The sequence below is a fragment of the Triplophysa rosa genome, linkage group LG17 (assembly GCF_024868665.1).
Source record: "Triplophysa rosa linkage group LG17, Trosa_1v2, whole genome shotgun sequence".
Classification (NCBI taxonomy): domain Eukaryota; kingdom Metazoa; phylum Chordata; class Actinopteri; order Cypriniformes; family Nemacheilidae; genus Triplophysa; species Triplophysa rosa.
Window position 1 is genome coordinate 22,044,584 of NC_079906.1, and position 22,899 is coordinate 22,067,482.

The window sequence follows — 22,899 nt, forward strand, 5'->3', positions numbered from 1 at the left end:
TCAACAGGTTAACTTTTACAATTTTCATCACACTGTTATCTTTTTAGTTTATTTGTTCATTAAACATTTTTTAACAGTCAATCAAATGATGACACAAAGAACAGATGTTAAAAGTCACGATGTATAAATCGCAGTAAAATCACGACATCCGGTCTATTTGAGTGCATTGCATTGTGGGATACAACATTTCACACAGTATTACATAATGCACATCTTGGCAATGCATCTGGATATTTCATGCATACAGAAATCTAACATCGTACACATACTACTTACTATTACAATGGTATTTATGTAGTATGAAAGTGCGCTTCCTTCTCAGTTCATACTGCGTGAAATCACGGGTGGGTTTTTAGAGTTCTGCCGTGATTTCTGTTCTGATGTGTCTGTGTGTTTTCTACAGAGAGGAACATGAATCAGACGCTTCTGTGCCCATCAGACTCGACCCGGCCGAGGAGCGGATCAAAGCCCTTCAGTCATGTAAGAGCCCCATCACACCTGAGGTCATCTGATGTGAGGTCAGAGGTCAAGAATTAAAGCCCTTTCTCTGTCTGTACAGCGCTGAACCTGGCCCGATCTGAGCTGCAGGAGATGAGGCGTAAATATGACAAGGAAATTACGACAAAGTAAGAAACCACAGCTTTTTATTCAGATGAATTCAAGTCTTTAAATTGCGTTAGAGAAATAGAGAAACACGTGCAGAGTACCGAGGTGTAAATGAATGTAGATTGTCGAGGTCAAATCATCTGGGTTTGGTTCAATTCCATGAGAAATGTTTGAGTTGATATTGAGATCTTCAATAATATTGACTTTTGATCGCAGACGAGACGAATCAGATTTTCTCAGGAGAAATATCGTTTGCTCAAGTCTCATCGGCATCTATTTCATCTTGTCGACGTCTATGAGAAATAACCAGAGATCTCATCTGTGATTCTTCTACAGTTCAGTTCGGTCCGAGTGACTCTCTCATCTAAAACAACGGTCCTGCTTCTCCTTCTGTGGGCACGGTAACATTAGCATCTATAGACGCACGAAAGGAAACGTATAAAGTAGCGTGTCGAGCGCCGCTCGCTTTGATTGTGCTCTTAAAGCAAATCTGGTGTAATTGAGAACTATCTTTGTTTAGCGCAACCTGGGAGATTCACGCGTTTAATCAGTCTTTCACTTCTCCACCTTTTGAAAATCAACTCCCTGATGACTAAGAGGAAACTGTTGAACTTCAAACAAACCTCATGAATAATCTCCCGGAGACGCTGTTCAGATGAGAGCGAGCGGCGTGATTGTGCCGAGCGCGCGTGTGGGCATGTTGGGATACATCGGTGTTAAGCAGCGCTGGATGAGAGATGACTCGCGCGCCTCTAATGACAGCAAACCTCGCACCCGGGCGACTCCCTTAAGAACTTTTCGACTCGTGTTCATTCATTTATTTCTTCCGCGTGTGCTTCATGGGGTTTCTCTGGAGTCTGTGCCGGTACCGCGACGTGCAAATCGCATTTAAGCGGCACCCCAGCGTAAATTGTAAATACTCTTACTGTTACTTCTTTAGCACTCGGGCGTTGATGCTATAAACTTTTAACAGCCTCACATCAGCGTAAAAGAAACACTTTCGAATATAAAACACTAAAATAATGACCAGAGGACAGCGTGTCCACCGTCTCACCGACCAATTACTCGGCACAAATGAAAGTCCCTTACGCTTTTTACTGGCGAAACGTAGACGCATTTCTTTTGGTATCTTAAAAGCTCTATGCCGTTCTGGTTAAAATGCATAAATGTAAACGTGTGGTCCATATGTTTCAGGGCGGAGGAGACGGGCGCGCTGATGGCAGACCTGGAGAAGGCCAAGCAGGTGAGTGCCTCTGATTGAGACGAAGCTCGGTGAAGATAATCACCTTGGTAATCAAGCGTGGAGTTTAATGAGACACCCCGCGGCCCCTCTTCCTCCTCCTCATCCTCGCTCGCGGGCCGTGATTAGCAGCCGCTCTTTCCCACGATGCCGTGCGGAGGACAGGAGAGATGAGTGCCGTGTGCGGCGAGGGCTGTTAGTTACCTCATTGCACTGATTGCTTCCCTTTTTCCACCGTGATTCGCTCTTTCTCCTTTCGCCAGCAGCTCTCAGATAAATGATTGGAAAATGAGTCATTAATTAGCAGGCCGAGTGTGACGGAGCAGGTAAACAGTTTGGGAAGAAAGTGGCTGCGAGTAAACACGCGCCTCAGCAGAACAGAGAGAGAGAGAGAGAGAGAGAGAGAGCGCATGTTCATCTCTATACGTTCAGGTTATCACCAGATCTGTTGGGACAGAATGATCATTGATTTTGAGTTTTTCATCATTTTGGCGTCTGATTCTTATCGATGTTTACGTGTCAATGCTGTATTTTACTTCACGACGTTCAAGGCCTGTTGCACACATGTCATATGTCAACACTATTACAAATAAATAACAAAACATGGTTATTGTGGTTAAACCACGGTAAACCTAAATGAAGCTTTTTTTAGTAATCTTGGTTATACAAGTGATGATCAAAATGCCAGAATCATGGTTAGTACCCTTTGACAATAATAAAACCATGGTTAATGTTTGTATATACCAAGTGATTTTCTTTGTTTTTTTTGTAGTTGAATTAACTTTACATTTAAAAAATATATATTTTCAGATTTATTTTGATCCAATTTTTAGCAATGTAGTTATGTGCTTTTGTTACGTATTTGTTTGTTTGTTTATTTATCATTTTGCCCTTTTATTTATTTGATTTCAGTTTTGGTTTTAATTTAGTTTCGATTTGTTTTCTGTTCATTTACTTCACTTTATTGCAAAGGCAACATTTCTTATTTTTGTTTGAAGTAAGTTCCTACGACAGAACACCACAAAAGCACGCACATATCAACGTAAAATTGGTGCCCGACCAAAACAAATCACATCGCACAATATATGAAAAGTCGGCTCACCAAGTGCTGTGGAAGTAGTTCAAGTTCTGACATATTTGATTTGATTTCAACTAACCAAAATGTTTTGACAGTTATAGTTTAGTTAGCTGTAATAACCCTGGTTAGGCAAAAACGAAAATATGTGATCAAAACGATGTGTTTTTTGCTGAGACATTAACATTCAAGAGGCCAAAACCAACAAAAGATGTACAAGAAGACATTGTGGTTTTGTGTCTGATAGTTTGTGAATGTCCATCATGCTAAAACAAAATTGGTTGAGTGTGCATTAAAGGGATATTTCACACAAAAACGATAATTCTGCCATCATTTATTCCCCCTCATGTGGATGTAAACAAGATATTTTCTGTAAATGAGATATTTTGAGAAATGCGTTCATACAATGGAAGTCGATGGAGTTCAGTGTTTTTCTGGTTATCAACATTCTTCGAAATATCTTCTCTTGTGCTCTGCAGAAGAAAAAGAAACTCGCACAGGTTTGACATGACATGAGGATAAACAAAAGATGACATCATTTATGTGTGAACTGTCCCTTTAAGTTAACAATCACTTTTTTGGGGTCACTGTGTACAGACACAAGAAGTGAGAAGAGAGTTTGACAAACTTTGTGTGTTTGATGGCAGAGAGCAGATGTCGCCCAGAGGGCTGTGGAGAGACTGAGCGAGCAGCTCGCCGCCTCTCAGAGCACATCTAAAGGGACCGGCCCGTCAGAAGACGGACCCAAGGAGGTGAGACTTTCAGATGAAAGGCAGGCGAACCGCATCGCTGCAAATTGCCACCTTAACACGAATGATCGCCGCCTCCCATCACACTGGAACATCATTAGTGGCTCTTTGACGCTTTATGATTATAGGAAGTTGGATATTTTGAAGTTGAAAAGAGATTTTCATGTCAGCTCCGCCACTCCCCCGACTCTGTCCTTCACTCCCTCTTTCATTTCTGGTCTCAGGAGAGAGACGCGGATGAGACGGACGAGCGCTCGCCGTCGCGGCTGAAAGCGGTGCTGTTCTCCAAGGACAGAGAGATTCTTAGACTGCTCGAGAGCGTCCAGAGACTTCAGTTCACCTTACAGGAAGTCCGAGACTCATCGGCCAATCGGATCGCGGAGCTGGAACGGCAACTGGCCTGTAAATCAGAAGCTATAGAGGTGAGAAGCTTATATTATGCGTTTACTGCATATTCTGTGCGCAGGTTTTGCAACTGTAAGTTTTTGCCATTATTGTCACACGTATATTTTGGTTAAAACAATGATACGAATTCTTATAATATTGATATATAATTTAAGCTGTCATGTCGGATTTTGTGGGAGGTGTCAGTTTGGTGTCATTTGACACATGTAACGGAAAGTACGTAAAGAACATGTCGCACAACATGAAACTGATGAAGTGACATGTCGTTTGTCTGTTTACAGGCGCTGGAGGCGAAACTGCAGTCTCAGATGGACTACGAAGAGATTAAAACAGAACTCAGGTGAAGTTTCACACAAACACACAACGGAGACTTTACAACGTCTTTTTTTCTTAGTTTTTTTTAAATGTGCAGAAATCTAAAATGGGGATTTAAACACAGTAAAAGTGAGAATACAACCATTGTATTGCTAGCTATAAGCAATACAGTAAATAAAATATTTTGAAATATAAACATGTCAAAACAGACAACAGGTAGTAATTTAGATGTTGAAGAGTAACTATTACAATGTCCTTCAAATGTGTAATGTTGCTGTGTGTGAATGTAAGCAGTCTGCAAAGTTGTAGAGCCGAAAGTGAACGAATGACAAAGTTATTGGCTTGGGAAAAAAACGAGTCGACTCTGAATCACGCAAACGAGTCGTCTGTCGTTTTCGTGTCAGATGTGCGTCACTTGATGTAATGCACGTCTACGTTCCTTTTGCGACGCTGTACGCGGTAGACCAATCACAGCAGACTAGACCATCTGACCAATCAGATCAGAGTAGGCTGACAGAAAGGAGGGGCTTAGAAAGATGAATCACCGAACGAATCATTTGAGAGTCAGTCAAGACGTGAGGAAATAAGAACTGCCTATTATTAGAAAAGGAAAGTGGTTTTACACCGCGTATGTTATGTAAACCACTCCATAAACCAAACAAAACCTTAAAAAGCACAAAATACTTTCTCTTTAACATGATTTATGTTTGTGTCTCCTGCAGTATTCTGAAAGCCATGAAACTGGCATCAGCCAATGGAAACTCTTCCCAGGTGAACAACCCAACACACACACACACACACATACACACACATACACACAGGAGCTTTAGTTCTTTAACAGCTTTGCGTTATATTGATATTTTTGCCGTCTGCATCTGTCAATGAGGAAACAACACAGTAATGCACATGAACGGCTCGCTGGAGTCTTGCATAATGTGAATCAACATGGCCACTGACATCGATTCATCAGAATTTAACTGCGTGTGTGTGCAGGAATCAAGCAAAACCGCCGAGGCTCTTCTGCTGGATAAACACGCCTTTCTGTCCTCTCACAAATATCTTGACAAAGTCAGAGTGCTACACAACAGTGGTAAGAGATGTCTCAGTATTCCAATTAAACTGGACACATTGATGCGTCCGCCATCTTGGAACAGTCAACATTTGCTGTCGTCACTTACATTAAGAGTCAAGTGATGCCCCAATATTGCTAGAGATTTTAATTCTTGAAGAAACTAAATAACTTCTCACCTTTGTCTTAGAGTTATTATAGTTTTGTTTTGAGTTTTATTAATATTTTAAATTAGCTTCAATTTTTAGATTTTAAGTTTTTGTTCATTTCAGTTACATTTTTAGCAGTTCTGTTATATGCTTTTGTCATTTTATTATTTATTTGTTCATTTTTTATATTGCTATTTAAGCTTAATTTCTTTTTTTTTATTCTTTTTTATTTTAATTTATTATTATATTATTTTTGAGGCAACATTAAAACATTTTCGTTTTCATATTTTATTTGATTTCAATAAAAAGAAATGTTTTTAAAGTTTTAATTTTAGTTAACTAAAATGACCTTGCTTTGTCTTGCTGTATTGTGTTAGTTTAGCAATGAAAATGTTTGGATCTTCACAACAGCACATAACATTTGATTTTTTTTATATAACTTTCTCAGACAGACGACTTGTGTTTATAGCGGCTCATTCAAACAGATGTTATTGAGGCATCTATGTTTATATATCTATGTGTACAACCATCTTGATGTCTGTTTTTATTTAAGATGAGCGTCATTCTGAGGACTCCAGCAAGGACACGGGTCGCCCCGCGGGGTCATATTCATCCCCTCCTGGAACACTGCCCACAGATGGTCACGCTTCCTCCAGCCCGGGACCGCCCAACACCGACGCACCTTCCTCTGCCCATGAACTGCCCCGCCCCTACTCGGTGTCGCCCTTCTCGTGTGAGAAACTTCCCGGAGATCCACTTCTGCAGAAGCAGCTCCTGTCGCCCCTCTTCAAGAAAGACGGCACCTCCATCATGGCGTTTCCCACCGCGCTCTACGCCGCCAAAGCCGCCCTCATGTCAGCCAATCAGAACTCCTCTTCGTCTGTCGCTGCGGAGACGGGCATGCCCAGCGACCAATCAGAGAGCGGTAGCTCAGGTGGTTCAGATGACGATCAGTTAGACACGTCAGAAATCGCTTTTCAGGTGAAAGAACAGCTGCTGAAGCACAACATCGGGCAGCGTGTGTTCGGTCACTACGTACTGGGTCTGTCGCAGGGGTCGGTCAGTGAGATCCTGGCCCGACCCAAACCCTGGAGGAAGCTCACGGTCAAGGGCAAAGAGCCTTTCATTAAAATGAAGCAGTTCCTGTCGGACGAACAGAACATTCTGGCCTTGCGCACCATTCAGGTTCGACAGAGAGGTGAGGGAACTCATGCAGACAAACAGATCATGTGTTGAAAAATGAATGAAGCGCATTGCTTTGACCATGTTATGCTTTATTCATACCAGAGCGTAGGGCCCCTGCACCACCAGGGGGCCCCCTTGAGTACATAATCAAAAACACTGTTGTAAACAAGACACTATTGTTGATTCAACTTTAGAGGAATCATTTGGAAATTTCCTTTTTAATGCTTAATTTATTTAATTACTGTTACATACTTGAATATCATGCAGTGGGCGGCAGGTAATGACTTGCGCATGATGTGCTGATATGCGTCTTTACAAATGACCATGGCTTTAAAACAGAGCTATCCGTCTGGGCGTAGAAAAAATGGCAACAACACGAAGCAAAAGAACAAGGCGGCATGTGTTTTTGTACTATTTTAAATTCTTATCTAGTTTTGCCAAATTATGAAATGATTTACTTGCAAAACAATTCTCATGTACAGATTAACACATCTTTTTTTATTTGTCCACTATATTTCGTTTGCCCATGATGATATGTCGTTTTTTGAGAATTATTGATGCGTTTTTGCATCTTTTTTTGAGTAAACTGTATTTATCATGCTTTATTTTTGTTAGTAAATCACTCATTTGGTAGTAAAAACACAGCGTTTGCATGTTACACTTTTTTAAGTTAGATGGTTCCAGAGCCACGCGTTAGGTCAACATTTTAACTTAATTTTATACTTAATTGTTCAAGTATAAATTGAACCCCTGTTTAATGTTTTTTTTTTCTTTCACTCTTCATTCATTTAAGTGTGCTAACTGAGTTATTATTTTTTCCTTCTTATAGTTTGCAGTTATGTTTAGGCCTATATAACCGGTCCTACTCGCCCCGCGCGGGTCTCGAACCGACGTCGGTCCGAATGGGAGACTGGCGCTCTAACGAGGAGGCTAAAGACCGCAGTCTCTAGCGTCTGTCGCTAGAGCGTCTCTGTTGGTCGGGGAGTGAGGTTTTACACACTGCACAGCTCTTCACTAGCTGGCCTCCGTTACACTCACCCCCCTAAACCTCACTCCCATCCGGGTCACGGCACCAATGTAACCGGCTCCACTCTCCCCGCTCTGCGCGGGCCTCGAACCGTCGACGTTCCGGATGGGAGACGGGCGCTCTAACGAGGAGGCTAAAGACCGCATTCTCTAGCGTCTGTCGCTAGAGCGTCTCTGTTGGTCGGGGAGTGAGGTTTACACACTGCACAGCTCTTCACTAGCTGGCCTCCGTTACACCTATATCTTATTTGAATTATTTGTATAAGGGCCCCTCACGAGTTTGTTTAGGGCCCCCAGACGTCTAGGATTGAATAATAATACTGAATAATAATAATCATTTAAGTGTTTTAGTAAAGCTTGTTTTTGCAGTGCAGTCATGAACATTGGAGGACGTACTTAATCGTCACAAAACTGTATTTTAAAAAATAAATGTTTTCAATGTTTTTAGGGTTGAAATGATGTCTTTCCCCATTCAAGCGCATAAACAGCTTTACTCACATAACCGGCCTACAGACGTTTCTGAGTTCCCACCCTACATTTCCGTGCCGTTCGCTAACGTTTAATGGATTGACTTTGACCGATCCCACAGGCCCATCTGACTTCCTAAAGATATTTCATCCTTCTGAAGTCCACAGAATCATTTCAGATCCTCAAATGAATCGATCAGGGTTTCTATCATCCCCGCTTTATCAGCGCCGGGCTTCCTCTCTGTGTTTGTTGTGATGCTCTGACTTCTGTTTCCTTTCTCCGCTTTGAAAGTCAAGCGTTCACGTGTCGCCTCACCCGATGCCAGGTTCTCAAAGGCCGCCATTGATCTAGCCATCAAAAGCGAGGCTTTAGAGCTGTTCTCTGATCAGCCGGCCCACTCACCTCACCTCCTGTCTCTCTGTGCTCTCCGACAGGGAGCATCACTCCTCGCATCCGAACTCCTGAAACTGGGTCAGACGATGCCATCAAGAACATTCTGGAACAGGCCAAGAAGGAGATCCAGTCTCAGAGAGGTAATGTACAAAAAAAACATTCGGTTTATGGGATGAGAAATGTGGTTTATAAACTTGATAAGTGAAAGAAACTTTGATAGATATATCACGTTAAATTTGACATTCAATTTAACATGAAACATTACATTTTAAACTTTGTTTAATATTATTCATATTAATTTATCACGATTACTATTCATATTTATTAATAAAATGTATTCATAATATAAATAAAAGTTTTTTTTTAAGTTCGCATCAAAAGGACAACACTGTTGTTTTCAACCAGCTTTTGTAATATGAGCAATACCGCGACAAAAGATTCACAAATTATCGCGATATGAAACAAACAAAAAAAATCTCGTTATATGTCTAATATAATTGCGGTCTTAAAACAAATGTTAGATTTCTTTTGATGAAGAGCTTTTTATTGCCATATCATTGTAAAATTGTGCGTCTGTGTGTTGGGCAGGTGATTGTAAATCGTCTCTGGGCTGTTCGTCGGGTCGTAACAGTTCTCGAGAGAGCAGCAGTTCAGACGAAACCATTAAGAACATTCTGGAACAGGCCCGGCGAGAGATGCAGGCCCAGCAGCAGGCCCTGCTGGAGATGGAGGTGTGCGGTCGGGCGTCCACCAGCGAGCGTCTCGGCCTGCAGGACCCCCCCAAGAGTCAGCCTCCCCCCACACCCCCCTTCATCAAACAAGAGGATGGCACCCCTGTGCCCGCGTGCCTGTCCAATTCCACTAACGGCCCTCACGTGCCTCTCAGCGTCGTGTCGCCCGCCGCCTTCGTGCAGAACATCATCCGGAAGGTGAAGTCGGAGATCGGAGAAGCCGGATCGTACTTCGACCAGCACTGGTCTTCGGAGCGTAACTCGGTCGTGTTGGGCGCGGGCGGCACCTCTCGACCCTTCACCTCCGTCTCACCCTCTCTCTCCTCCTCCTCTTCGACGGGTCACTCGTCTGTGCCTCGGTCCTGGCTGCGGATGGAGAACGGCGACTGCCCTGCCAATGGCGAGGAGGCGTCCGCGCCGGAGGACGAGCCCGTGTCGGGGCGGCCGGTGGAGATCAAGGTGGAGTCCGATTCGTCCGTCAGCGGAGATGCTCCGTGCGGTGCGGGACGGGTGTCGTACTACCCCACGTACATCCCCCGAGCCCTGAAACCCACTGTACCCCCGCTGACCCCCGAGCAGTACGAGATCTACATGTACCGCGAGGTGGACACCCTCGAGCTGACCCGGCAGGTGAAGGAAAAACTGGCTAAGAATGGAATCTGCCAGAGGATCTTTGGAGAGAAGGTGAGACGTGGCGGACGCAGCACAGACGGAGTGAATGCTTTTCATGCAATGAGTCGAGATCGAATGAATCGGCGCGTGAAGTTTTGATATTTCTTTGTTTTTTCAGCCACAGGTTGGTTCAGGTCAGATTTATCAAATCATTTGTGACTCTTTATGCTTCACGTGTCTGATGTTCAACCACACGATAAAGTCAAACTGACTTGATTTACTTTCTCAAAACACACTTATGAAATGGCCCGTATTCACAAAACATTTCATCTTAACACTAAGAGCTCTCCTTAAGAGCTGTAAAAGTTTTTAGCGAAGAGTTTTCTCTTAAAACCTATTTGCAATGCTTCTTTTACTAAGAAGCAAAAAGAAATCTTGAGCTTTGAGAAAGGGCGGGGTTGACCTCGTTGGATGATGTCAGCAAGCTTTCTGACTATGACCACAGTGATTGGCTGATAGGGGATGGGTCTCTGTCAGTCATTTATTCATAGAAGTATTATAGAATGAGGTATCACGCTGACATGTTTAAATTAAGATTTTAAAATAAAAATGCACTCATTAAAAAAAAAACATTTTAAAATGTAATTGTTGCCATATTATAAAATAATCCACCATAAAATATACAATAATTTACTAATTAAACAAGTGAAGAGTTTATTCACAAAAACAGATTTTTTTAATTGGAATTCAAAAATCATGTTTTAATTGTGCATTCCAATTAATATCAATTTAACAGGTTGTTGTTTTATTGTTTTATTAAGTAAAAATACAGCTAACAAATACAATAAAACACAATAAACAACATGATTTTTTAAATATTTGTATCTTTTGCAAATAAACTATATGTTAGTATTAAAGAATATATCAAGTATGTTCAGCTAATTGTCTCATAAACAGTTAGCAGATATTAGTAGTCTTTCTGGTTGAGCTCATTGTCATGAAATCTTTCTAAAATGTTTGTGTTTCTAGGCAGACTGCTGGTGTTGCAGCCATTGTTGTGAGTTGGTCTTCGTGACATAGGAGTCCTCTTCACTACTCCTAACGTCTCACAGGTTTAGGATGTGGTTTTAGCGATAAAACGCTTTGTGAAATACTCTTAGCACAAACATTTAGGAGTCCTAAAAAAGGGCTGACAGGCCCATTATTTTTAAGAGTTTCTCCGAAATCGGCAATTTAGGAGCTACTTTTAGCCTTAAGATGTTTTGTGAATACGAGCCCAGGGCCGCTATGTATAAAACTTCTCAAAAATGCTCTTAAGAGGTGGTCTTAATCTTTGACTTAAGTGTCAAAACATTCTTAGTAAGAAGAAGGACTTTGTTAAGAGTGTGAGACTTTTATAAAGAAGCTAAAAGCAACTTTCAGTAAAGTTTAAGACTGATTCTTAAGTTCTGACTTAAGTGTTGTAAATTAAGGACTACAATGATGTAAACACAAAATGGCCGCCCTTGACCTCTGAATCAGCCAATAGGGAGCCTGCAAGGGTGAAGTCTTGGCAGCATGGCACCATTTATTCACAAATTAATTAAGACATTACTTAATTCAGACATTACATTATTATTGTATTCTTTTTTTATTCATTTATATAAACAGCTGCAATCCATAACTTATTTGGGTAAAATAAAGCAAAATTTAGTTATTGGGCAAGTATATAAAAATCAGTGTTGAAAACGTTCTTCCTACCTTCCCCTGATTTACAACGGCAAGCTTATAATAGCGATTGATATATTGAGCTGTACGGGAAATTTAACACCGGTTGACTTAAACCCATATGAAGAGAAATACATAAAGTAAGCTGCAATTTCACTTTTCAAACAGAGATGGCGACAGAGATGCTTAAGTAAAAAAAAAAAAAAATTTTTTAAATAATGCATAATGCAATTTTATTTTGCATTATGCGCAAAGATATTACAAATATGTATCAATTTTGGCTTGGTTTCATACTATTTTAATTGAGTTTTAAGAGTTAATTTAAATAATTAAGCTGCTGAATCACATCCTATTACACTCACAGCTGTAGGCTACATTAAGAAAAGACCAACGCTGCAAATCCTTAAAAAAATGGATTTAACAGTTTTTTTTTATATATTATTATATTATTTCATTAACTCCCTGTCATCATATTATTCCAACATATTGTTTCTTTGTTATAAAGTCCATGGTATCTGCCTCTGTACTGCCATCTTGTTACTCTTAACAACGTTAGGAGACCTCTTCAGCTCTCTTCAATCATTTAGGAGCTGAGACCTAGGCTTAACACTTATGAACCTTTATGAATCACTCTTATTCTTAAGTGTAAGAATATCAGTAAAATTACGTCGTTCTTAGAATTTTGACACACTCAAAAGTACAATTTTACTCTGAGTGGCTTTATACATACGGGCCCAGATGTAACAAGTAAAGCAGCACATTACTTTGAGGTTTTTAAAAAGGAATGAGAGCCACTTTTCAGTTCAGTTGTTTTATATGAACCATTTTTCACAATGCTGAATGAAAATGAATGTAGTTACTCAGACATGCATACTCGTGTGTGCAAATGTGCTTTACTGTACATTTCTGAGATGTAAAATGCTCATTTTTTTAAATCCCTATTTTGTTAAACCTAACTTCATTAAATGTGGTAAGCCGTGCTGTTCATTTTGTGCAAAATATGAAAGATGAGCATTTTCTACCTGTTATTATAAACTAGGAGAAATGGATTCATTTTGATCTCATTCTGAAGTAAGTCCATATTGCACTCTTCATTATCACTGTGGATTTTTTTTTTTTTAAGAAACCTCTTAGTTCTGATCTCTAGGCCACGAACAAAAGAAACAAAACACACATTACTTAGAGTTGTACAGTAGGTGATATAATTTGTAAATAAAAAAAAAGTTTTTATAACGAAGGCAATGTTGTTAAATGCATTACATTGTTAAAAAAAGTATTGTGCACGGTTATCCACATTGTTTCAAGTCTTTTAATTTCTGGAATTTAAAGGGACACTTCACCCAAAAATGAAAATTCTCTCATCTTTTACTCGCCTTCGAGTTGTTCCAAACGTGTATAAATGTCTTTGTTCTGATGAACACAGAGAAAGATATTTGGAAGAATGCTTGTAATCAAACAGATCTCGACTCCCATTGACTCCCATAGTAGGAAAAAACACTGGTAGTCAAAAGTGCCCCAGAACTGTTTGCTGTCCTACATTCTTCAAAATATCTCCTTTTGTGTTCATCAGAACAAAAAAATGATAAAGTACTTTTTCCTACTGTGGGAGTCAATGGGTGTTGAGATCTGTTTGGTTATAAGCATTCTTCCAAATATCTTTCTCTGTGTTCATCAGAACAAAGACATTTAGACACATTTGGAACAACTCAAAGGTGAGTAAACGATGACAGAACTTTCATTTGTGAACTATCACTTTAATATGACATCATATGAAACCTTTGAATTGTCCTCTGCTGCCACCTAGTGACGCCCGCGTTTATTAACGTTGAGTTGTTTTACAGGGTTTAACTCGTTTTGTAAGTCTATTTGATCACGTCTGTCTCCCGTTGTTTGTCGTAGGTGTTGGGTTTGTCTCAGGGCAGCGTGAGCGACATGTTATCCAGACCGAAGCCCTGGAGTAAACTCACTCAGAAGGGCCGCGAGCCGTTCATACGAATGCAGCTGTGGCTGGTGGATCAGCTGGGTCAGGGACTCATCACCCAGATGTCCAACCCGAGCCAGGGTCAGTGTCAGTCATGACCTCAACCCACACCGATCATAACGCATCTCCCACACACACTGCTTTGGGCACTAATCACGTTTTAAGATGCACCCGCCTACCTGCGTTATAGCAAATCTGTGTATGTGTCGCTGAACCAACCGTCTAAACTAATATCATCAGTGTTGGTGTTTGTTTCTCAGATAAGAGCCCAGTGACGACCCGCTCGTCGCCATCCCCTCCTCCGAGTCCCGATGACAGACCCAACATGAGTGTGGAGCCGGCTAGTCTCGCTCTGGAGAGCAGTAAAGAGAACCAGCAGCCTCAGCATGTGGAACCTCACGGAGGTAAAGCCCCTCCGGGCATGATCGTCCCCCATCAGCCTCACACGCCGCTGGGCATACAGGAACTGGTGGCCATGTCTCCAGAGCTGGACACATACGCCATCACCAAGAGAGTGAAAGAGGTTCTGACGGACAACAACTTAGGTGAGTGACATTGAATCACAGCGCAGTCTGTACGACATTGTTTTAATCGCCGGAATGCAGTGAAATCGCATCTGTGTCTGCGTGCAGGTCATCGTCTGTTTGGAGAGAGCGTTCTGGGATTGACCCAGGGCTCAGTATCAGACCTGCTGTCCCGACCCAAACCCTGGCACAAACTCAGTCTGAAGGGCCGCGAGCCGTTCGTCCGCATGCAGCTGTGGCTCAACGATGCGCATAACGTCGAGAAGCTGCGCGATGTCAAGAAAATGGAGAAGAAAGGTGCAAGAAACAACTATTGTTGTTCTGATTTATTGGCCTTTGAAGACAAATCCCATGATGCATTTCAAAACCTTTTTTTCTAATTAAGTTTATATGTAGGGACAATTGAAGACCATGAGCTGCTTCGGTTTATTTACGAGGACAGGTGACATCACTGGTCACCACCCAAATGAAAACGTACCGTAGTATACAGTACTGTACTGCGTTATTAGTATACTAGCGTTTCATTACTACAGTATAGTATTCTGTTGTATTTATTATAGTAATGTTCAAAAACACTATAGTATCTGGGAATTTTACTACAATTTACTATAGTAAATACTGTGGTTCATATAGTATTTTTTTAAGAAAAATATTCGTACACAAATACACTCGTTGGAGCTTCAACTATAAACAGAAAAAATAAATCTACAGTCATTGTATGAGTACATACGAGAGGCCAACGCACAATTATTATTTTACACGTAAAAACGGACACGCATTGAAATCGAAACCCGGTTGTTTGCAAATGAACTCGAAATGGCACAAAAGACTTTGATGTCTCTCTTCATTTGTTGTTGCATTCGAATCGAATGTTGTGGTTGATCTCATAGCCGGTTGGTGTGGTTGAATAAAACGCTGTTTAAAGCCGCTGTCGTTGTTTTTCTGATGATGGAAGTGCTCTGTGTGAACAAATCAAACCGCCTGTTATAAATCCCTGTCTTGTTTTTTTCTTCAGCCTATCTGAAGCGGCGTTACGGTCTGTTGAGTCCGGGCTCAGACAGCGATTCCCCTGGCGCCCATTCAGACTGCATCAGTCCGGGTCTGACCCAGCTGGACATCTGTCCGTTCAGTCAAGCGAAGAAGCCCAGAGTGGTGCTGGCCGCCGAGGAGAAGGAGGCTCTGAGGAGAGCGTATCTCCAGGAGCCTTATCCATCACAACACACCATTGAGATGCTGGCTGCCCAACTCAACCTCAAAACCAACACCGTCATCAACTGGTTCCACAACTACAGGTCACGGGCCTCTCATTTCTGTTTTTCACTTCCTACACTATATAAGAGAGTAAATATGCCATTTAACATACTGTAGTTATCTCAACTCATACCGACAATCAAAACATTTATTGAGCGTTTGGCTCCGCCTTGTGGACAAAAAGGGAAACGAATGAAATGTTGGAATGATGTAATACCTGCTTTATTTGATCATGATATCCAGATGAAAATATATGCATTTAAGTACAAGATAATATAATGTGCCTGACTCGACCTTTGCAGTCTGACAAATGAACTCCCACCTGAAAAAAATACTGTAGTATACTTTACTGTATAGTGTGTATCAATGTTCCTACAGTTTACTAGTGTTTTTATTTTTACCGTAGTAATATTAAAGAATACTACAGTTTACTATAGTTATTTTTATAGAATCTTGTAGTACATTAACAATAGTAAGTAGTTTACTGCAGTCTACTATAGTAAATATTAAAGTACACTACAGAATTTTATCAATTGTTAATACTTCAGAATACTGTAGTATACATAAACAATAATAAACTAATATTAAAGTATACTTTAGTATTTACTACAGGTTATCCATTTACTTTAGTTACTTAATACTACTACATACTCAGGGCCGCATTAATGCACGGGCGATGTTGGTGATGTGGGTGTTTATTTAAGTGATACTGAGCGCAAATAGCTCAACTTGTTGGTAGGAACTATTAACATTCCGCCCACCAGTATCTGATTGTAATAGAGAAAGAATAAGAATGACAACATTTGGAAGAGCGACTTCAGTGGCGTAAGACGTTAAGTCTGTATAGATTGATGCCGGAGACCTGGGTTCCATTCCAGCCTAGCCAAATGTGATATTTTGCCTTTTTCCATCACATATCAGTTCATGAAGACATTTGTTTTCAATGAAAATTGGTAACAACACTGCAAAAAATGGCATTCTTATTAAGCATTTTTGTCTTGTTTTAGGTAAAAATATCTCAAACTTTTTAATATACAATTACTTGACAAGAAAAGTGATCCAAGATATTTAATCTCTTTTTAAGGAGAAAAATATTAGAATCAAGTAACTTTATGGTAAAAACAAGCAAAAAAATCTGCCCATGGGGTGAGAAAAATAAACTCGAATTTGGTACTTGAGAAACAGGTCAAACTAAATTCAAGTTTATTTTTCTGCTTGTTTTTACCATAAACTTGGTAAACTTTTCTTGTCAAGAAAGTGCATCTTGATTTAGGAATGTTTAGATATTTGTACTACAAAAAAAAGACAAAAACACTTAAGAAATGAAGTAAGAAAGTGAAAGTGTTTAATCACAAAATGTAGGATAAAGTTAGAGCTGGGTTAAGGGCTTTATTATCTCAATAAGTTCATTTTAATCATTTCAATAAATGTAATGATTTACACTCTGTTATTATTGCATAATATTTAATGCACAACAATACTGAGGTGCAAACAGTAGCTGCCACTATTTAAAAGTAGGCTACCAATAGCATCTAACTACTATTTACACTTAATCCAAAGAAAACACAGCTCTTTATTTTGTGTAAAGCATATCAAAGGAAGGAAGGAAGGAAGGAAGGAAGACAGGTTCGGCTTTACCTGCTTACGCGTTTATTTACTCTCTGACAAAGGTCAAAACAAACCCTGCGCTTCCACAAACATTCATAAAAATAAAGACAGTTGGTCGTAGCTCTCTCACAATGTTCAGCATACGCGCACGAGTCCTCACACCAGTTTCTCTCTCTCAGCTTTCCGCTTTTCGGCTGCTTTTCTCCGGGCTCCCGCAGCCACTCACGGCAACGAGACAGGTGTGTGTTATTTGCACTTATACCACGGGGCTGTTGAATGCTTCAATCTGATTGGTTGACAAACGTTCTATGGGTACGCAGTAACTTTCAGTAAAATGCACATCTATGAAGGTGTTCCAGGTCTGCTGACCGCATTACAGTCCATATCACTTCGCCAAGTTTAAACAACAGAAGGGTTACAGCGTAGCCTACAGGCCATCATCGCACACTGCACCCGCTCTTGATCTGACCTTAATAATGTCAAACTTTACCGTTAATGGAAACGTGTGCAGTTTCGTTTCAATAAACAAAGCATTTCAAACACAAGAAATACATATACTGAAATCGAATAAATAAAATAACTAAATAGAAAAACAAAATGCATTAATAAACACTGATACTTGCTAGTTTTCCTCTTCATGCTGCTTCTAACTGAGAACAAATATATTTTGATAGACCTACTCTTTCAAAAGTTTGCGTGATTTTTTCCTGCTGAAGATAGACACAATACGAATAAATCATTTATTATCACTGGCTTTTCTGCCACATTACCGAAAACACGCAGTTGTGCGAACACACACACACTTATTTAAACTATAATTAATTATGGAACCGGAAAATGTTTATTATTTTCTTTATCTTTAAAATCATGTTTCCAAAAAACTTCAATATCAGTAATTAGTATTTTAAAACTATACTTGTTTTTATCAGGCAATCAGAGCTTTTCTTTTTTATACATAAACACTAATCCTGTGGAGCTGTGTTATTATAGGACTATGTGCATAGTTAATACAGTGACATTTGTGTATATTTTACATGTCTTATTGGTTTAGATATTTTGTTAATGGTTATTAAGATTGTGTGAATGTAGGCTGTAATTCTGGTGGATGAAGGGCCCTTTACAGTCTTAATGCGGTGGCCCTGTACATACTGTACATGAAATTGTAGTAAAACCAAAGTAAATAATATTGTTTACTACAGTATTTTTTCTTGTGGGCTAAGTGGTATTAGCACATTTTTGTATCATCTCATTCTTGATTCAGGCTGCCAAGTCTATTTAACTAAACAATTTATTTGTATTCGAAATTGAATTGATTGTTTTTTTTTTATATGCAAAATCCAAATAAGGACAACAATGTGACACCACTGTTTGAAATGTTTATTTTGGCCTGTTGTATACAGCAAATACTGCACGGAAAGCAGATTACATCGTTTTATTTTCTCTCTTAACAGGTCTCGTATGAGACGGGAAGTTCTGATGGAGGGTCTCCATGACAATGACACTGATGCCGAGCACAACAACTGCTCCCCTCTGGCGTCCCACAGCCCCGGCTCTGATCGTGAAGACAGGAGGTCCTCTGCCGGCCGTAGCCGTCCTCTCAGCGCTGACCCCCGACGCTTCACGGTCAAACAGGAGGTACATGAGCAGGATGATGATGAGGACTTCAGGTCGAGACAGGCGAAATTCTTCTCCGGCGTCCAGTTCACTCAGCTGAAAAGTGACCCGGATCTGACCTCACGCCGTCCACAGGGCGTCAGGGACGAGGAAGCGGGCCGCAGTCAGTGTGTGTCAGCCGAGGGCTCGCAGAGGAACAGCTCGCACGAAGTGGAGGAGCTGGAGAAGTCGCCCGAGGACCCCGTTAGCTTCAAGGCTTCGTCGGAGCCGTCCCGCAGCAGTCTGGAGGTTTCACTCAACTCGCCTTCAGCCGCGTCTTCCCCCGGCCTCATGATGTCCGTTTCACCCGTCCCGTCATCTTCCGCCCCCATTTCTCCGTCGCCACCCAACCCGCCCGCCGCCGGCACCAACCCCGGCCATCATCCGCCCAACTACGGCCTGGAGTCACCGTCTCTCAACTCCAAACTCAACAGAAGCACTCAGAGGCGCAACGAGAAGATGGCCAACCTCAATAACATCATCCATCGGCTGGAGCGAGCCGCCAACAGGGAGGAGACGCTCGAGTGGGAGTTTTAGAGATGTACGAGCACCCTTCACGGGCATCTGCTTTCATCACGATGATCGGCACAGAAACACTATTGTGGCCCTGTGACGAAAAACGTCGCGGGAATTTTAGGAAAAAAGCAGGCGACAAATATTTATAAACATGTTTTAGGTATTTTGATAAAAGAACTTTGTGACAGCACTATCTGGGTTTGGTTTTAAACAGCGAAGGAGAGAAGAATTCTCGCACGTGAAGACTTTGCAGTGTCATGAAATGCGCACTGACGTCTGGTAGATTGCCACTGGGTGAGATTATTGAATTAAAAGACCTCGTCTTAAGCCATCAAAAGCACTACTTATTAAAGGAAAAACAGAGACAATGACCAAATTTGCTAATTTTTAAATAGCAGTTTTTCAACTTTTGTCTGTAAGACGGGACAGCGAAGTCATGTGATGTGCGACAGCTTCATATTGACCGAGGGATAGTCCTAAAAGACTCTAAATAGTGAACATTGCATATGTATTTAGTTTCTCGGTGACATGTTTTGGAACTTTTGTTATACAAGCGTACAACGTGTGATTGTGTGTGTCGTAGGAAAAAAAACGTCTGCAATAGCCTCCTCTGAACAAGATGTAGCATGGATCATAATTTACCCTCGATTTTCCTCTTTAGCTAGTAACCTGTGATATACTTGAGCGATACTATAAAAAAAGAGAAAAATACAGCAAAAAACAAGAAAAAAGAAAGTGTAAAAAGTCCAACGGTAGAAATGTTGTTTTTTATCCTTTATTTAGCAAACGTGTCATTTTTGGTTGGAGACCTGATCCCGGAGAGCTGCTGTCTCTCTCTCTCACACACACACACACACACACACACGGGCCGGTGTGTTTTCTGTAACCTGTAGCTCCTGATACACCAGTCAATGCTTTTCTACCCGAACGTTTGAATACAAAAGCTAATGTGTATGTTGGGAACAAGCCTCAAAGACCGCTGATGGAGAGACGGGTGGGGATTGATAGCATGTGTTTTGATTATTTTGGTCGCAGGTGGCGAGAGAAGTTTGGGAAAAACATGAGATTGAAACACACTGGTTTATATGACAGATCTCATGGGCATCTGATAGACTATAGTAAAGATGTGACACGAGTGTCTTTACGTTCATCTGCAACAGCGTAACGTCCAGGTCTGTTTATGAATCAAAATACATGTTAGCAGGGAGATGAAAATGCACTTAATATATAATGAATTTGTTTTAACTGTGCTTCATTTCATTTATTTACATCCCATGAGCACATGTAATAATTTGAATACTTGTTAACAGGTGCTCTTTCTACTTTAGGAGATTCACTGTAATGTCTCATTAAAATGGAAACACTTTACAATAAGGTGCTATTAGTTAACATTGAACGATTTAGTTTTTCAGCATTAATTAATGCTCGTTAATGTTAGTTCGTGTCAATACAGTTATTCATGTTAGCTCATGGTGCTTTAACTCATTTTAACAGTGACAACATTTAAATAAAGTATTAGTAAACGCTAAAATTAACATGAATTAATATTAATAAATGCTGTAGAAGTATTGTTCATTTTTAATGCATAAACTAATTGTTAACCAATAGCACCTTATTGTCAAGTGTTACCATTAAAATTTTTGATGAACATTGTACACCATACATAACCTTGCCTGTCAATCATTTTATGCACGGTTTGTTGATACTGGGTTGGTTGACGAGTGGAGGACAAAATAAGTTTAAATGGCCAAAATAAACGTACAGCACTTTCCTCACTGTGCATTAATGTAATAAACCTCCGTACCTTCAAATGTGTGACACTAAATCAAATTTAGAGGTATTCGGGTCACTTTAAACATGTTGACAGTTTATTTTAATGTTCTTGCCCAGCAAGATTCACTTCAAACTGTTGATGACAGAAACATGAAGCGTTTGTGTTCATGGATGTGTGTATGTATGAAACAGGCCCAACACTAAACAGAAATACACAAAACGTTCTGAACACAATGACCAAAACACAACAAAATTTGTCCAGAATAAAACACAGCGTTTTGAAACCTACAAACTGTTTAAAAAGCATCTAAAGCCGCAAAAAGAATTCTCATGTAATGTTTGATCAGTGTAGTTGTACTACTGGTGGTACATCAAGTGTTTTTATTTATTATTGATTTTTTTTATTGATTATTTATTTCAACACTTACATGTTTTCCTACTGTGTCATGTTTTATACTCACAAATCGAAGGGACGGCATCCATTCTGACTACTCCGCAGGTCTTCGTGTCTCGTCGGGGTTGTAAGAAAACACTTGCACACGTGGTAACTACCGGATCTCAAACACATACTGTATGTATATAGATATATATATATATAAATATTACACATTTACTGAGAAGGATATATCTTAGGTCCTTGAAACTAGCGTGCTGATGATATTTAAATAAGAGTGTACAGTTCTATTAACCAAACACATAGAGCCAGGGGTGGTCTGGCAAGCTTGCCCATGTTCTAGAAACTTCTCTCAGGGTAGACTTGCTTCTCTAAGCTTTACAAAACCTGTCAGGTCGTACCGCTGGTCAACGTTTACTGTTCCTAACCGCCATCTGCTTCCATTTCTTTCAGCGACGTTCTCAACGAAGTGCAAATCTAGCGGTGCATTTCCTTTGACTGACGATGATGTGATTTATATGTATTGAAATAGCGTGGAGGCCATGTACTATGATACATACTCATATTATGATTACATAACGGGCAACCAGCCGCCGACCAAGTACGTTCTGCATCAAAGGTCCAGAAAATCAGCTCAATGTCAAAATCGTTCGTGTGACAAATATGAAAACAGATTTTATGACCGTTCGAAACTATTTTCATTATTTGCTGGACTCCTTTTCTTACCTGTTACAGTTGAATTTTGCATGCTTATTTTTCCTTTTTAAAGACTGTGGATGTTGTTTGTTTATTGTAGTTTTGTTTCAGCGCTGGAACGTTCACATCCTGCGGGTCATAATAGAAAATGCCGTATTACGTGAGTTATGGGTCACAAAAGGTCTTTTCCCATATCATTGAATTAAAGGTCATAAATGATTCAGCCAAAACAAGATTATACTTAAATATCTCTGGTGCTTTAAATATGAATATCCTAGAGCCCTCAGAAACACTGGTTTTACATTTGTTTAAATATTAGAAATTCAACGTTTCAATGAACTGTCAGACTTGAGGTTCTGACGTGAAAGTCAGATCTGCTTAAAATGATGTGTGTGTGTGAAGTTTGTATGTGAACGAGACTCTGTAGTGTGTATGAAATTCAAAGCAAAAGGCAAAATTCTACTTGTTGCTCTTTTGCACTGAAATACTGGTAGTAAATGCACACTGTCAAAGGGTTTTTCTCTTTCCAGTTTCTTGTTATGTTCTGGTATGTTTGCGCACATTACCCATGACCTTACCATGGCAGAGCACTTAAAGCTTTGGTTGTTAAAGAGAGGACAAATAAATGTCTAATGTCACGTGTCTTTTAATCACATATGTACCAAGTCATTATTGAATACAGTACATAATTGTATAAACCTCTTGTGTGTGTGTGTGTGTGTTTTATTATACTTCAGAATCTTACTAAGTGGTCTTTTTCTTAGTTCCCGGAT

General features: G+C 40.3%; 1 protein-coding gene across 7 annotated transcripts in view; it reads left to right on the top strand.

Moving 5' to 3' along the window:
- cux2b (cut-like homeobox 2b) overlaps nt 1-22,899 on the top strand; it is a 139,018-nt gene extending 116,119 nt beyond the window's left edge. For 3 of the 7 annotated variants that reach the window (XM_057357599.1, XM_057357600.1, XM_057357598.1), the window contains exons 7-23: nt 404-480; nt 560-626; nt 1,801-1,849; nt 3,569-3,673; nt 3,895-4,092; nt 4,357-4,415; nt 5,113-5,161; nt 5,384-5,480; nt 6,162-6,806; nt 8,722-8,820; nt 9,269-10,095; nt 13,630-13,792; nt 13,972-14,256; nt 14,344-14,532; nt 15,251-15,527; nt 17,274-17,333; nt 18,546-22,897. In XM_057357599.1, the coding sequence (XP_057213582.1) occupies nt 404-480; nt 560-626; nt 1,801-1,849; nt 3,569-3,673; nt 3,895-4,092; nt 4,357-4,415; nt 5,113-5,161; nt 5,384-5,480; nt 6,162-6,806; nt 8,722-8,820; nt 9,269-10,095; nt 13,630-13,792; nt 13,972-14,256; nt 14,344-14,532; nt 15,251-15,527; nt 17,274-17,333; nt 18,546-19,284 (3,985 nt within the window). In that variant the 3' untranslated portion in view covers nt 19,285-22,897. Of the gene's footprint in view, nt 1-403; nt 481-559; nt 627-1,800; nt 1,850-3,568; nt 3,674-3,894; nt 4,093-4,356; nt 4,416-5,112; nt 5,162-5,383; nt 5,481-6,161; nt 6,807-8,721; nt 8,821-9,268; nt 10,096-13,629; nt 13,793-13,971; nt 14,257-14,343; nt 14,533-15,250; nt 15,528-17,273; nt 17,334-18,545 lie in introns of all 7 variants that reach the window. The other 4 variants (XM_057357597.1, XM_057357595.1, XM_057357594.1 and 1 more) reach the window with 3 other exon arrangements.